Here is a 17,145-nt window from a genome sequence, read left to right as displayed (position 1 = left end):
ACCCGGCATTTGGCAGAAGGAATTAATGAGTTGTGCATGAAAAAAGTGTAATAGTGTGGGTTTTTCAGACAGTTCCTGGCCTTGGTATTTAAGGGAGTAGATTTTTATGCCTACCTGGGCAATCTGTGTCCTTTGTGTGAGAGGAATGGCAGCTCTGGCAGGAACTGCAGTGTGTGCTCTTGTCACCCAGGCACACGATGGAGCCTCCCTGCTCTATGGAAGGCTTTAATTTGTTTTAGTGTCAGTGAGGGTAGAGGGATGTGCAACCTCTTAAGAGGGAGAACGGTTTGTTTATGGTTTTGAAGGTGGCCTTGGAGAAATGGTAGATTTCATAGTTCCCACAATTCAGGAAATAAGCAATAATAACATTTAAATCTAGAGAGAGTGGTGTAAAGTAAGTACAATAAGTACTGTGCTTTCCAGGTTTTCTTTCTTTTTGTTTTGTTTTTTTTATTTGTTTGTTTGTTTAGGTGTTTTTCCCCCTCTCCAGTACATATAAATATATACTTATCCCTGTAAATTAAGCCACCATGTCTTCAACTCTAAAACAGCACATAATGCCACTGTAGTTTCAAGGTTGGATTTTCACTGTAAAAGATGTTGTATTAAGTTTATCTCAGAAGAGGACATATGTTTTAGATTGCTTTTGTCTCAAAATACTTGGACTTTTTTGTTATGTCAAAGCATATTTACCACTCTTAGTGTTGAAATATTGTGGGTTTTTTCCCTGGCTGTTTGCAAAGCTCAGATTTTGGAGGTGTGTGTACTCAGTATATCCTGTATGAGAACAGAAAAAGATGAGCAAAATTGTGCAGGGATGTGTGTATGTGTGTGTGTGTGTGTGTGTTAAGGGTTTCCTGCTTGTATCGAAGTATATTTGATTTAGGTCTCAGTTTTGGGAATACATTCTTGAATTTGTGCATGCTAAGAAACAAGGGGGGGGTGACCTAAATAAAAAGTAGTTTAAGAAGGATGTACATAAGTCATGAAATCCTTTGTTGCAGAGAAAAGCAAAGTTTGTTTAAATTAAGTATGCTCTTCAGTTCTGGGTCTGATTGCTGCCTCAGTGTCATAATTTAGTTGAGATTGTGATCTGCTCAGTTGTTCATTAATGCATAGATTGATTTGAATGAAATCAGTTGTGGTTAAACATTACAAAAGATGAAAATTAAGTGTCTAACTTTAGAAGGTGGTGACATCAAGTAGTTTTCACCATCGGATTGGATGTGACATATAGACACACCTGAGCAGAATAATAACAGTGTCCTCTTTATTCTGTGTGTTCTCCAGTTTATGTACTCTTAACAAAGTGTGATCTTAAGTTATTGACTACATCACAACAGCTTATTATATTCATTGGTGCAAAGCAATTAGCATCAATGTATTTGGCAAAAGTTTTGTAAATATTTAATAAGGCACATATTCTCATTTGCTTATGCACATAGCCTTATACAAAAATCCTTTTTGTATCTTTTTAAATCAGTTTCTATGCTAATGGCCTTGTCTTTTTCCTTGCTACAGATGCACTTGGAATTCATCAATTGCTGCTTCTTCTGCTAACTCAGTTTGGCTTACAGGCCAGCTGTCAAGCCTCTCCATAGTGGTTTTGTTTTTTTTCCTTTGCAGGTTGTCTTGGAGTGGAGTAGAGACCAGTATCATGTTATGTTTGATTCATACAGAGACAACGTTGCTGGCAAATCATTTCAGAATCGGTGAGCTTTAGCTACACTTGACACTATTGCACATTTTACTTTCTAATTAAATATTTAAATAAAATATGTTAGATGAAGTAACATACTGTTAAGTAGAACCTTATTGTATGGGCTCTGCAGCAAATCTGCAGCAAATTTTAAACTTAATGAGTGCTTAGTTTGTATATAATCTCCCAGTTTGGAACACTGACTTTTGAAAGCTATAGTTATATAATAAATTTACATTTGAAATGTGTTTAGTTCATCTGGTCTGTGAAACATCAAAAAGGTGACATTGTTAACAATGGAGGCCATGATGTGTTTTCCAAGTTAAGATAGGAAAATATAAATACTGTTCCCATGTGCTTAACATTTCAGTATTCAGTGTTTTGAGAAGTTATTTTTAAATTACCATATGTTTTCTATGATGTCTTATGAGGATCATTATTTAGCAGAGAAGTCACAAAGTTAGTCAGAAGCTTTTAAAAGCTGAGTGCATGCGAGAATCTCTCATAGCAAGTTGGAAACCAGGTCTCATGGTTCATTAATTTCAGTTGTGTTTACTGCTACATGACTTCCTGTGGTTTCATCATTCATGTGTGAGTAGCCATGGGGTCTGTTGTTCAGGGAGTAAGTGGACTGTGCATTGGTAGGTGGAAAAAAGCTGCTTAGCAGGTATCATCTGACTCTTAATGTTGATACACTTGACTGGGATAAAAACTAACCTGAAAGCAGAAGCTTTAATCTGCCTTGAGGTTTGTTGCATCATGGAACAGTAGAAATTATCAGATCAATTTCAGTGGATGACAGATAAAAGCAGAGTGATGCAGCTCATATGGATGAATAGCTTAATGTTTACATGTTTTAGCAGTACTGAAGTGAAACATGTCAGTTTGGTCCTGTCACTACTAAAATGCTTGACTTTGTGATAATTAACTGGAGATAATGGTTTTTATAAAACCATTGATTTTTTCCAAAACAAAATCATTACTGTTGTGATGTAGATAAAGTCAGTTCCCATTTCTGCCATTGTCTTACTTCATTTTGGTCGTGTGAAGCACTCCTTTGCTAACATTCATTTCTGTGGATTGTGAGCGAAACATCCAGTGCCAGGAACTATTGGCTGCCTGAGCAAAAGCTTAAGGTTTTCATGATGGGTGCTTAAATTATTCCAGTTCACCCATATGCTTTTAACAATCTTATATCAGGAGTAAAAGGGAAGTTTGCTGTGATATTTGTGTGCAGCTACCAACTTCCTCTAAAAATTCAGACCAACAAGAAGTCTTTGTGGAGGCATACTTTAAGGCATTTACTAATTTTTAGATGTCCCTTGTCAGGGGTTCAGTTAATTTTCATTATCAAACTTCACAAATGCAGTAATGGACCATGTCTTGCAGCAGCCACTTGCATCAGTGGTGGCTTGGTGGAGTTTTTTGGGTGGTGTCAGTGCAACATATAGAACTAAACATAATCTGAGGACTTCCAGCTTGAATCTATCTTGTCCAGTGATTTTAATCCATACCTATTTTACTGCTAGAGAAAAATATTCAGAATTGGAGAATAGGAGGATTTTTGGTTAGCAAATTAAGCAGGTGTACTGATTTGTGAAAAGTAAAAGCTGCATGGCCTTTGGGAAATATTAGGAGCCTTCAATTGAATTTGGGTTATGTTGTTCTCAAGGAGCTTCACAGGTAAAATTCTCTGTTCTTTCCATACAACTTCTATGAAGAAAACCTCACTGTGCATTGTAGACAAATTGTGTGTGTGGGCAAGCACCTTATGATGATAAACTCAAAAAGCTTGTCACTGAAAAACAATGGCATCACTAGTAACACCTGTTGAACACTGGTCTCTGCCAGACCAAGGCAGAGTTTTGCCTTGGTTTTGCCTTGGAATTTAACAATTGCTTTTGGCTATTTTTCCTTCCTGTTGCAAACCCTTGGCATCCCAACTGTGGCACTTTCCAGGTGGCCACATTAGCTGCTGCTAAACTTGCTTGTTATATTGCTCAGGCTCTTACACAGCTTGAGAGAGTACACCAGAAATTCCAGGGCTTTTTACCAAGGCACTTTATCCAAACCCATTTTTGAAGACTAAATTTTGATATGAAAATAAGAAGGGAGAAAAGGAAACTAAATAATGGAGTTCCATGCATGATTGTTTTGGATGAGGACTGCATTTCATTACTCTACTTGCAAATGGTATAGTAAATATAGTTTACTTACTGTAAAGCATAGCTTGGTTATTCCAGGATGTCCTGTTCAAAACTGAAATATTTATGTGGTAAGATGTGAAGGAATAATCTCCATCTTTTAAAATGTGCAGGCTGATTTCAGTACAGTGAGTACAGTACAGCAAGTGAGAGCTATCAGTGGTTGGCCAGCTATTAACTGTTGAGCTGAAGTCTGGAGAGAGGAAAAGATGTACAAATCAGGGAGCAGGAATAGCAGTGGAACAGCTGAGTTACTGTTAGTGCATAATTACAGAGCAGGAAGAGGCAGGAGGGCTGGGAGGTTTACTATGAGCAGCTTAGACTTATATTGTTCATAAAGAGGCTCAGCAAGGTTGGAGATCACCATATGGTGGTTTGGGAGAGATCCAAAATCTGCTGTACTCCTTCAGCAGCAGTGGATGTTGAAGCAAAAGTTTGTCTTCTACCTACAGTCTCAGGTGTGACAATGGTTCTCTTATGTAAACACATAATGGGTATGGAGACTTCCTGCCACAACTGTTCCCCTGTCTTGTCTGGGGACTGGTGACTCTGGTTTTGTCTTCAAGCAGGATCTTATGGATCTTTTAGTATTTACAAGTAATAATGGATGCATTTTTAAAGAGAAAAATGTAAAAACCTCAATTAATTGTTTGGGAGTCTCCAAGGAATTTTCCAAAGTGATGATTTTCTGTAGAAAGGCATTCAGGTAATTCCCACTTGGAATCAAATTGCACCTTCGAGTCACATCTGTGAATGAACCAGAAATTAGTCATGTCAAAGAGGGGAAATAGCTGATTAGAAGGGTGCCTGTATTTAGTAAATTAACTCAGGTCATCTTGGGCTTAACCTATTTGCCACTCTGGTGTTTCTGATGAAGACTGAATGTATAAATCCATATGAAGGAAACACAGCTAAAGATTTTGTGAGAGAGTTTTTGAGCTTCTCTGAACTTCTACAATCTGCAGAAGACTCTGAATGTTAAAATAGTGTGTGAGACCAATACTACTGAAGTGTAGTATCTGTTTCTTTTCATTTTAAATCATTTCACAGCAAATTTCCAATACGTACTACTGAAAATTTAAGCTCTCAGTGTACATTAGGAGGCCTTGAAGCCATTCAGAAAGCTTTGGCCAAGTCCAGAAAGGTGCAATTTTAGCAGTTACTTGGCTTAATTGGAAACAACAAATTGACTTGGGATGTCTGGGTTTTATTATTATGTTTGTTAAATATTACTTTCTGAAACAGTGTGTGCTGTAAAGGTGTATTAAAGAAGTTTGTTGAGTATTTGGATAAATTTTAAGCAATTGGACTAGTGGATCTACAAACAATTCACTTTCTTTTTATCTGGTCTGTCTTTATTTATACTGGTAATGAAGAATGAGCTTGGCCTGCCAGGGTTAATTGAGTTGACATGCCTGCATCTAACTAAAAATGCTTTTCCTCTGTGGAATTTAATTTGTCTGTATGTGGCATAGTGTGGAAAATTACATCGGTATATGTTCTACTGCACAGAGACATACTTATAGAAAATGGTAAAATGGAGAGAGGCTTCAGAGAAGTCAAAATTGCCTCATACCATAGAAGGAGTCAGAGTTCTTTTGGACATACTGTGTTCTTCAGTGAAGCCTGGGTGAATAAGCTCTGCACTTTGGCCAGGTGGCTAAAGGTTGGGCTTCAGTCAGGTACTTCCATCTAAAACACTCCTTTCTGAGCTCTGGCATTCCAGGGACTATCAAACCAGTAATTTAACTGATCACAACAAATGTAGAAAAGCTGGATGAGCTCCTGCCATTGAATTTCTACTCCTCTGGAGGACATTTTAGTTCAAAACATGCCTTGTAAATGAACCAGATGTTAGTTATCTCTGGAGAAAAAAGTGAAATAATTAAATAGATGGGTATTTGTGTTCAGTGGATTGACTGTTTTTGGATAGATGGGGAGTCTCCTGCAGATGTGAGAGACTTTCTGGGTGGTGCTGGTCAGGGAAGGCAGCACAGCTGCTGAGATGTTCAAGTTCTCTCAGAATGCCCCATCATTATGCTCTGAGAGTTGCAGCTCAGTTAGGAACAGTGGTAAATGGAGTACAAAATGTTCCTGCCCACTGTGCTGTGACAAGCTACTGGCTGACCTTTTACCAAATTTTGTGCTTCAGTTGTTGAGTCTGAGCCAGTAGAAAATGAAGCTGGGTGCAAGCTGTCTGCATGGCATGCTGTGTAAGGGCAGGTGGACAAATTCCTGCCTGTAAGCTCTGTCTCTCTTTGAATACTTTTGGAAGGATGCAGTGGGTAGAGAGAGAATATCTTCGAACCTCTCTAATGCTGAGATCCAAGGGGTCACAGGATAATGTTTTCCAGTGTTTGTTAGGCCATCTACAGTTTAGTTTTTATTAAATAGCTTGACACTAGGACTTTTGACAATAATATTTGGGGTATCCTCCTGCTATATGGGACTCAGATTCACCTATAGCAGTAGCCTGGAGTAACTACAGACACAAAGCTGTGGGCCTTGGAGAGATTATCATTAAAAAATTAGGAAAAAGGTACCCAAATCCCTTCCTTCTGCCTTATGCATGCTAAAAAATCTGCAGCTCTCCAGAAACAGCTCCAGAATATTCAATTGTGTCAAGAATTAATTTGTGTGCCATGTCTGAAATCATGTACCTAAATTAGATTGTTGTTTTATGAAATGCCCTATTAATATAATCTAAGAGACATTCCTAGGATAGAGACCTGGTCCTGCTGAGATCATCTTGGCTCTGTGCAATTAAATAACAGTAAGTATGATTTAAGTTATGCTTCATGCTGTCCTGTCTGAAGTAGTTGGTGAATTAAGAATGCACTCAGGTCTTGGTAATGACTTGAAAAAAATTTGATGGATTTGAAGAAGGTAGGCCATGAGTTTGAGTCAGTGAAATATAGGGCATAAAGTTTCCTTTAGTTAATGAACAGTAAAAACCACTTTATGTCCTTTTGCTGTGCTGTTTTGTCAAAGGCTTGTGTGTAATTAAGACATTATATATATATGTAAAGCCAAAGAGAGACTTTTTGCTTTGTCTTGTTTGCAGCCCAGACACCAAGTATTTCTGTTGTTAGACAGAAATTGCTATTGTAGGATGCCATGAACACTTGTCATGTAATATTAAACAGCTCATGTAGCTTTCCTTTGAATTATGTAGGCTTTGTTTACCCATGCCAATTGATGTGGTATACACCTGGGTGAATGGCACAGATGTGGAACTGATCAAAGAATTGCAACAGGTCAGGGAACAGATGGAGGAAGAACAAAAAATAATGAGGTAATACTCTTAGATATTTTTTCCCTTTAACTGACAGCAGCAATCTAATGCTGTACTAGTTTTCTTCATTATTATTTTTCCCATGTTACTCAACATGAAAATTAGAGCACATTTTCTCACTTGTTCATTTGATTATTCCCAAAACTTTGTTTCAGTTCTACTTTTAGCTGTCAAGTACTGTCTAATTAGAAAATTGTTTAAGATAAGAGTAATTAAAGCTGTTCTGTCATGAATTTGTAAAGTGCCATGTGGAAAACTGTCCACTGTAAATGTCATTTTGTATTGATTTCTCTAACAGTATGTAAGTAATAACAATAAAACTATGCCTCAAATACATAACCTTTCTTCATTCCTTTTTTTCTCTCCCCATCCCCTTGGTATTTCTTTTTATAATAGACTTCATAAAATCTTAAGCATGTTTCTTAAGTTCTTGTTTTTATATTAGCTAGACTATAGTCTCACAAGAAACTGAAAATGAGCAATGGGAAAATAATTTAAGCATGTTATAAAGGTCTTTTATGTATGCAAGCAAAGACATGTATTGCTGTGTTTCTAGTTGCAGATTGTGCTATAGAGTTCTGCAAAATTACTGATCTAAGCCTTCAAACACAGGCTACTTCAGATACCTTGGATAATGTCTTCTAACCATTGATTTAGTTTTTGATCAGCAGCTCTGCTCACATGATCTATTTTGGCCAGTAAACATGCTAATGGAAGGACAAGTCTGTATTTTAACAGTAATAATAATTTAGTTCAGAATAATGGGAAGTCCACAAGTTAGTGGATTGGTCTGATTTTTGGCATGCTATGTCTTGCATCTTGGGTACAACTGACAGTATGGTCTCAAGGGAAATTCTTGATCTTTTCTTTGTTACCTAAGCACTGGAAATATTAGAACTTTAAATTCATTGACCTAAAACATACACAGTCTCTGCTCTGAAAAGCTTTCAGATTTATGCTAATATTTTCCTAGTAGTTCATATAGCTAATATTAGTGGGTTTAGCTTTGTCATCACTCATGCTGTGATACCTGTTTTAGGAAGGGAAAAACATATGTTTTTTTTCCATAACACTGATTTGGAAAGTTGAGATTAAGCTGAGAATAAGAGATTAAGATTGAGATTAAATTGAGAATAAGACTGATGTTTATACCATGTTTGCTATCTACAGGGACACCTGGTTCCCTCCCATGTAGATAATTCTTTTCATGTCCTTTGAAATCAATGAGCACTGCTATAAAAAGAGCTGTTTCATAGACCTTATCAGAATATTTATGTTAGGCAAAACAATCAAGTCAACCTAGTTTCAGGTCACTTCATTCAGGTTTCTTACTAGTGTTTCTCACATCAAGATCACTTTTGTTAAGTAACCTAATAATAATCCCATAAATTCCTGGTAGCAGAAAGAGTCCTGCTGCCACAATTCTCAGCACAGCCGTGAATTTTTGAGCTCCACACTGCACGTGAGAAGCAAAGTGCATGTACCAATCTGTGCTTGCCCTGGCAAGGCCAATGGCAGGGCCTTGGCAGCGTTTTATTTGGGTTATTGGTGCTTTGACATGTCCCTGACACAATTAAGAATCTGAAATTAGACTCAATTCCTTACTGTCAATTCAGTGTTATTTAATATCCTTGTTTTAACTTTGTAATAGGGAAATCCTTGGAAAGAATGCAACAGAACCAACAAAGAAGAGGTGAGTTCTTGGGATTTTTGGGTAAATTGGAATAAATTATATTCTATTCATTGTTAGCTGAAAGCAGATGCTGGCTGGGGGGGTGGTTTGGTTTTCTATAGCCTATGCAGGCTTTCCTATGTCACTTTAGGAGCTCACAGCATGATAATATACGTGCTGAATAAAAGTAATGTTACTGTGACATATATGAACTCGCTTCTTATAACAGTTTCTGGAGTTTGGAACGCATATCCCTGTCACTGTTTAGGGTTAGCTCCTCTTCTGAGTATGAAAAAAAGTCATGCTTTTGAATCATAAAAGTCCAGGTACATATGCATTAAAAAACTCAATGTTGCTTTCACCTGCCATTTGTATATATAGCACTGCAAATAATTGTCGGTAGAGGGTCCATGCTGCTGCCAGGAAGCAGCAAGAACAGATCTGCCCCAGTCGTTTGGCTTGGTCCTTTTGTTGTCTAGAGATCTTTAGAAGGTCTCTTCTGTGGGCAGACTTAGAAATCTTAGAAACTTTTGAAAAAACAGTTATGGGAATGAGCTAAGCACGACCAGTCAGATATTTGCTTTCTGCAGGAAAATGAATGTGCTTTTTCAAAAATTTCCCCTTGCCACATCAAATGTTACAAATAATTAATCAGATTTTACAAAACGTTTTCTCTTTGCATCCAAGATTGATTTTTATCTTAAATCGTTTAGTGGTGTTACATGTACCTTTGGTATTTTGCTGTAGTGAGAAGCAGCTGGAGTGTTTGCTGACACACTGCATCAAAGTGCCCATGCTTGTCCTGGATCCTGCATTGCCTGCCAACGTCACACTGAAAGACCTGCCGTCCATTCATCCTGTTTTGCAAGCTGCTAACAATATGTTCTTTGTAGCAAAACCAAAAAATCCTTCCACCAATGTGACTGTAATTGTTTTTGATAGCCCTAAGGACGGTAAGAAGCTCTTTGTCAGATTCCATCCAGTTTTCTAGAGCAAGTTTTTTAGTAAGCTGCTGTGAAATAGTTTGGGGGTTAGTTTTCTTTTCCTCCAGTATTGACTTTGATGCTGATTTGCTGTTTGACTTTAGCAAGTCATTCAGTATCTCTCTTGCCCTCAAACTGTTTCTTTAAATGATGACATTAATGATACTGTTTGCTTACCTCCCAGACAACTGATTACAGATGATTAGAGTTCTGTTCTTTAAAAAACTATTGCAAAACAGGTTTGATATCTCAATATCTATGTTGCTCTGATAATCTTAAGAGGCTGGGGTTTAGACTGAGGAAGATTAGTTTTAGAAATCCTCTTTTAATTGCTGTGAATTCTAGTTTGAATAATGTGCAGTAACTTCTGTCCTTGTTCAAAGGATTGGCAACTGTAGAACAAAATGTGTTTAACATCTTAGATCTTAGAGCAGGTATGAGTTTCATATTTTAATATATGGTGCCTGACCACTAGTCCAACCACTGTTCTTTATTTTACCACCAAGAATTACTTACCATTTATAAAGACAACTTTTCACACTATAAATATTAAAATATCTTTAATTTGCAGCATTATTTATAAAAGAAGTGACTTTATACTGGGATATAACTGGAAGTTCATGATTTGCTATTTTATGTATTCTAGTTGAAGCTGCCCATTCTGGAATGTTAAAAGACAACAGCAAACAGATAGTATGGAGGGGTTACTTGGTATGTACTTTGACCATCTGTTGATAAGTTTTTTTATGTGTTAAACATTCTGTATGTTTTTAGAAAGTTTCTGTGCTGTTCTCTTTCCATAACTCACATGTAGTAAAAAGTAAAAGCTTTCAGAGCAGCCCTCATTGTTATGTGAATTATTCTGCCTTTAAAATGGTCTTTACACTCTTTTTTCTTGTTTTCAGACTACAGACAAAGAAGTTCCAGGCCTAGTATTAATGCAAGACTTGGCCTTTCTTAGTGGGTTTCCAGCTACATTCAAAGAAACAAACCAGCTGCGAACAAAACTGCCGGAAAGCCTGGCCTCTAGAGTAAAACTGGTAAGGTTCTGGAGGAAAGAGTGCCTTAGTTGTACTGGTCTTTTGGAATGGCTCAGGTATGGAATCTCACCCACCTTTCTAGGGTGGAGTTGGGATATTTCTGAGAGTGATCTGGGGGTTTTTGTGTGATTCTTCCCTGAGTAGTGAAGAGTAGCAAGTTGTGACTCAGAGTTGCCTGCAAAAGACCAGTTGTCCATTCTGTGACTACAAGTTCTTGGGTATTATATTTGCTAGCCTGCAGCTGATTAAAAGCCTTATGAGTTTCTCTCATTTGCTGGAGGTTGTTTTCTTGCTGTAGAATTCTAGATCACTGGCTTGTTTAGTGTGACAGAATTCTCTCTATGTGGTTTCTTAGCTTTTTTCTTCCTTCTTAGCTCTCTTAATACTAACAGCACTAAATGCTGTGTTTCTGTCTGCCACATGCTCTGTAGGATCTTGAGCAAGTTGTACTTTAGGTGACCCAGCTGCAAGGCAACAGAGAACAACTTGTGAGACTGACATTTAGTGCCCCTGTTGTTTGGACACCTGTTAGAGTTACTGTCAGGTTTAATGGATAGATGGAAGTTTAAGAAGTTTGTTAAAAGCACTGGCTTTTGTACTGGAGAGAGATGTGATTTGTGGTGTGAAGAGAACTGAGTCCAAGGAGTTTGTGGAGGAGAAGGAGTTAGCAATCCATAGGTAATTTGTTAGTCTGATGTACACCTGTAATATGGGCTGAATCACTCTGTGACTTGTTCTTGGTATTCAAATGAACATGAGGTCCTTTTCCCTTTTTTTTTCCTCTTTTTTTTTTTTTTTTTTTTTTTTTTTTTTTTTTTTTTCCTTTTGGTAGGCTGGGCAAACAACTCATGTACTCTGTTGCAGAAATTATCTTGTGTAATTCCTTTCATAGGCTGGTCACACTCCAACATAATGCAATCCTAAATTCTTCTTTCTTGTCTCAACTTGTGCTAACTGACTTGGAGCCTTGCTAATGGCAGAAACCTTGCAAAGTAAACACCATTGTACATCTATTCCTACATGCCCTCAAACAAATTAATAGAGAGGGTTTTTAAGCACTTATTTAAGCTAAATAGGTATTTTCTTTTGCCTTTGCATGTCAAGTGTTACAGCAGTTAAATAACAGTGGATATACATATGGTTCATTGCTGTCTAGATGAACATAAAGGCTGCATCCCTGGGGTGTCTTAGATATGTTTCTCATCTCCTTGTGAGTCTTTATTGAAGTGACATCCCATGCCTGTTATCTTTCTGTGATTTTTCCTTACCCTGTCTTGGTTGTGTTTCTAAATTTGTCATTTGTCATGTGCCATCTATTTGTGCTGATTCCCTTTTCCTTGATGTGTTATCTGTGTGTAAAGATTGCCACTGTGATTGTGTCCAAGAGCTCCTCTTCTACAATTTGGTTAGGTAGGTATGTATCTGTATAAACACAATTTTTCTCAGGTATCCACAATATTCTGCAGTTTTCTTTCCAGTAATGTTTACTGTCTGTGTTTTTCTTCCTGGTGGTGGATACTTAAAAGCAATTAAATTAGGATTGTTATACCCTGTATGGTCATAGCAATGAATTCTTTTCCAACCAGTCCTCAATTCTTGGTAGCAACAATTCATTTATGTTATGAAAAACTTAGGTATGTGAATGTAACAAATGTTTTATTTTCATGCATGAAGGTTTTTCTATCAAGTGTGGATGTAGTTATTTCTGTAGAAGCCTTTGGTATGTCCTGAGCTCAGAATTAGTTCTTCTTTCAGTGGATATGGTGGGTAGGCAGTAATGGTAAACACAGCCAAGTGTGGTTTTTTTCTTACCAAAGGGAGGTGCTAGGTTAATGCTACAGTTAAGTAGAAAAAAGGTTGATTTTTTACAGTCTCTGCTGACATTTGCAGCAATTCCTCTCCTGTTATAATTTCTGGAATCTCTGAAGTGGTGTGAGATGCTTGGTGGAGAGGAAGAAAGTTACACCTGAGCTTAACTAGACTTATGTCTCCTAGACACAACCTGATGCTTAATGGGTTTCTGTGTGCTTTAAGTGGCTGTTTCTTACTTCAACACCACAAGTAAAGAAATAATAATAAAAACAATACTGCTGTTAGAAGGGAAGAAGGGTGAGAAAGGGAGGAGTGTAGTTATTGGTGCATTTGTGTTTTATGTTGATAATGCTGTTTTGGTTGGACTGCTTTAGTTTGGCTGAAGTAACTTCTAAGTCCAAGGAAGACCAAAAATTGTTCATCTAGACCAGATAGTTTTTCTAAAAATCTTAATATCTGAGTAAAGCAGCTGAGCTCAACTGGAGGTGCTTAAAATGTGAAGATTCATGATGTAATGGATCTACTTTCAAGGTGAATTATATCTATTAGAGCCTACTGAATTTTTGTACTTATGGCCTGCACTGTAATGTAATGATATGGAAGTTTATTTCAAGATGAAAGTTGAGCAGCAGTGTGTCTGCTGGTCACATTTGTTGTTGTTGGTCATGTGTTATGACAGATGAAGTTGAAAGTGATATTTGACAGCTTTTTATTGTCCATGTATTCTTAACTGAGTGTTAGAAAGCCACTAGATGGAGGTGTTACTCTGGTTGTGCAGAGCTGTTGTGTTGAGCTGTTTAAGGGTTTCAAAGACCTTACCTTGGACCTATATGTGAAGAACAACTTAATATTTCATTTTCACTTCCCCACTGCCCCCCACCTTAACTACATTTCTAAATGTGACTATATTGAGCCTATAAAGATACTTGTAACTTAAAAACCAAATTTGTTTAAATTTGTTTGATTTTGGGGTTTTTGAGGCTTCCATGTTAACAGTTTTTCACTGAAATTGTACACAGTAGTAGAAATTTCTGAAAAAGTTGATTTTTCCTTCAAGATTTAATATCCTAAGTGCCTCAAGGAAAACTAAAAGCTTTTAGATCTCCCTCTTTGCAAAATATCTCCTTTAATCCACACACACATACATGAATAATATAGACAATTTATGTTGGAAACCTAGGGATGTCTTAATGAACTTGTCTTTCTAATGGAAGTAAATCCACATGGGAAACTGCAGGCACAGTGATATTGGATGTTTGCTGTCCTCACTGGAGGATGGGAGTTCTGGGATTCCTATTGCTGCTCATCAGTGTTTCTGGAGCAAACAGGTGGCTCCAGGAGATGGTGTTATGATCACACAGATGTAGCAAGTAAGCTTTGTAGAAAAAAAAAACAACTTAAGCCATTGCATTTTTTTTTACTCAGAAATGACGCTCCTACTATGTCATCTTATAAAGGGCTTGAGACATTTGTAAAGATAACAGTATTTCATATTTGTAAAGCTTTGTGCAACTCTTCAGCATATACTTTCTTTTCCTTGCTCTGTGGGCATATGAGTTTTCCTAATATCCACACTGGAGTGGGAAAAGGGGAGTTTCCTATTTCCTTTATAATTAGCTTTGGTCATTAAGAAGATAAGGTATAGAAATTTAAGGACTGGCTAGGAATCAAAAAGTCCCACATCAGGAAAAAAAATACTCTTGAGGCCTCTTACCTTGAGAAAGTGGAAATGAAGGTATTTACTTCTGCATGGGGTGTCTGGAGCTCATCTGGCTCCTAGTCTAGTAAGCTGGAAGTGAAACATGCTGGCTCCATGCTGGAGAATCTGCATTTCAAGTTCCCTGGTGGAGATAATGCAGTTTTCCTGTCTTGCTTTCAAGTGTGCAACAAAAATGTGTCCCAGTGGTCTGGGTATGTGCCTGCAAGGTGTGTTCTCAGCCCACTTGCATTAGCAGAGGCTCATCTGGTCACACTGACTCTCTGCATCTACATTCTTGTTCTTCTGTTTTGACAATACCTTTGGATCTGCTGACCTGTTTTGGCAGGATGAAGATGTTCTCTGGAAGGTAATAATTTAAGGGAATGGGTGATTGCATCCATCCCTACAGAGAGGACGTTGATACCTGTGAGACGTTAAAAAATCTGCCAAGAGACAATTCCATTTTGAATGTACTAGCAACAAAATCCTTGGAGCAGAGCTTGAAATTTATTAGAATCTAGTTAGTTATTTCACCAAATATTTTCACTGAAGTCTAACTTTATTGATGGTCTGCTTAGGAAAAGACTGGTTTCTTCAAAAGGTACTACAGGAAAAAATCCACTTTGATGTAATAAAAATTATGTATTCAGTGCAGAGGTTAGCTAAACTCTGCTGCTGAGAAATAGAACATGTTTTTCCACTGCTTCTGTATGTGCTTGGAATATTACAAATTTTTTAAAAACTACAGCCTATATGCTGTGTTATTTGGGGGGTAAGTGTTTGTAATAAATCTAATTAGGAGTTTGTAGTACAGGTACTTATTTTACCGAGTTTGGGAGCAAGTTGAAGAGAAACAAAATGTTCTTACATGCTTTCAAAGTTCTGAGAGGGTAATATTTTTGGTTTGTTGTATGTATGATTTATGAGACAGATTCTAAGGGGCTGTGTGACACTGTTGTATTGCTAAATAAAGCATATACCCAGTGCTGGCAGCTTTGCAATCTGCAGCATTTCGATGTCGATATTTTTGGAGGTTGCTGCCTGCAGTCCATAACTATACCTCAGCCATTTAGCTACTGAAGCCATCCTTTCCACCCATAAGTTCAGATGATTCCCTGGAAGGTCTGAGATTTATCAGATTTTTCTAATGACAAGCCTCATAAGTCAGATTGAACGAGCTCAAATAGCATATGAGTCAAAGCATCAACAGCTTTAAAATGTCACAAGTGGAACAGCTGGTCTTGCTAAGGGAAGGTCTGCTAACTCTGGAACAAGCGTTGTTTTAAAATGAGCAGAAAGGGTCAGATTTAATAAAGAAATAAAACCACTTAGAGTTATTACCAAGGGAACTGTCATGTTTTTGCTTTTTTTGAACATGATTATTCAAATTTGATAACTTATGAATTGCATTTACACTGAAAATTTGGTAGACATGGTTGTCTTATGTTGCCTGAAGGAACAAAAATTAAGCTTAGCATCAAATAAATATTAATGATTAACTGTGTTTATTCTTAATTAGACTGTTGAATGCATGCACTTGAAAAATCAAAGTGCAGTCCTTCTTTTAGCTTGATTGGATCTGCTCATCATACTTCATATGGTAAACACAGCATTTTTTGGGCTATGCCATATTCCTAGGGCGCTGCTTTGATGCCCTGTGATTTGTAAACTATACTTGCTGTTAGGGTGTGTAGTGCAAGCCCCTGATCCTGTGCATTATGAAATCTGATATACAGACTTACTGGTGGCAAGAGATAAAAACAGCAAACAGATCAAACAGTCCACAACTAAGAAATGACCTTAGCAGTATATTGGCAACCAGCACTAAGGACTTGGAGACCCACATGGATTAGCTCTGGAGCCCTTTGTATCTCCGATTTCAGAGGTGTAGGTTGAACTAACTGTAAACCATTCTGAACATTTCACACTCCTGACAGTGATGATACATCAGTGCCCTGATTTTCTGGGAAGATCATCCCTTGTTTAAGATGGGGGGGAAAAAGGACATTTCTTTCAGTCATGTAATAAAGTGTTAATAAAACATGAATTTTCTTATTTGATTGACAGAGAATGGATGGAGATTTGCTATTCTTTTACTCCCAAAATATTTGACCCATGAAAAGGTTTCAGAGATCTGTTGCTGGATCCTTGTGTAAAGAGACATTTACTTTGCAAAATGAAAATTAAGCATAATATTTTGTATCTTTAAATGTTTTTTAGTTCTCATTTTACTACTTCTTTTTGTGTTTATACAAAATTGTAGCTCTTTAAAAACAGTGCTTACCAGTCATTCTTATAAGTAACTCTAGTAAAAATAATACAACAAAAAGATGGAAGAGTGCTGCTGGAGTTGTTTTCTCTGCTTGTGTAGTTGCAGCTCTATTCAGAAGCCAGTGTGGCTCTCTTGCAATTGAATAACCCCAAGGGTTTCCAAGAACTGAGCAAGCAAGCAAAGAAGAACATGACTATAGATGGGAAAGAACTGACGCTTAATCCTGCTTATTTACTGTGGGACCTCAGCTCTGTCAGTCAGGTGGGTAAATTGTCTTACAACATTTCAACACTGCAAGTAGAGGCTAACTAGTCAATGGCAAGGAGCATGGGATTTATTCCAGAAGCTTGGAGCTATTAAGAATCAAATATTTATTAGCTTGTAAGAAAACATCACAAGAACACTGTCCAGTCATCAAATCAATGGGAAAAAAGGATCAAACTGTGTGATATTTAATTTAAATTTTCAT

General features: G+C 37.3%; 1 protein-coding gene across 2 annotated transcripts in view; it reads left to right on the top strand.

Moving 5' to 3' along the window:
• The window catches only part of GNPTAB (N-acetylglucosamine-1-phosphate transferase subunits alpha and beta), a 38,845-nt gene that overhangs the window by 3,460 nt on the left and 18,240 nt on the right, over nucleotides 1-17,145 (top strand). For both annotated transcript variants that reach the window (XM_056509630.1, XM_056509638.1), the window contains exons 2-8: nucleotides 1,627-1,712; nucleotides 7,079-7,198; nucleotides 8,850-8,891; nucleotides 9,618-9,823; nucleotides 10,500-10,564; nucleotides 10,759-10,893; nucleotides 16,776-16,937. In XM_056509630.1, coding sequence (XP_056365605.1) covers nucleotides 1,627-1,712; nucleotides 7,079-7,198; nucleotides 8,850-8,891; nucleotides 9,618-9,823; nucleotides 10,500-10,564; nucleotides 10,759-10,893; nucleotides 16,776-16,937 — 816 coding nt within the window. The remainder of the gene's footprint in view (nucleotides 1-1,626; nucleotides 1,713-7,078; nucleotides 7,199-8,849; nucleotides 8,892-9,617; nucleotides 9,824-10,499; nucleotides 10,565-10,758; nucleotides 10,894-16,775; nucleotides 16,938-17,145) is intronic.

The sequence above is a fragment of the Oenanthe melanoleuca genome, chromosome 1A (assembly GCF_029582105.1).
Source record: "Oenanthe melanoleuca isolate GR-GAL-2019-014 chromosome 1A, OMel1.0, whole genome shotgun sequence".
In the NCBI taxonomy this organism is placed as follows: domain Eukaryota; kingdom Metazoa; phylum Chordata; class Aves; order Passeriformes; family Muscicapidae; genus Oenanthe; species Oenanthe melanoleuca.
Note: the sequence above shows the minus strand (reverse complement) of the source record. Positions and strands in the feature narration are given on the sequence as shown.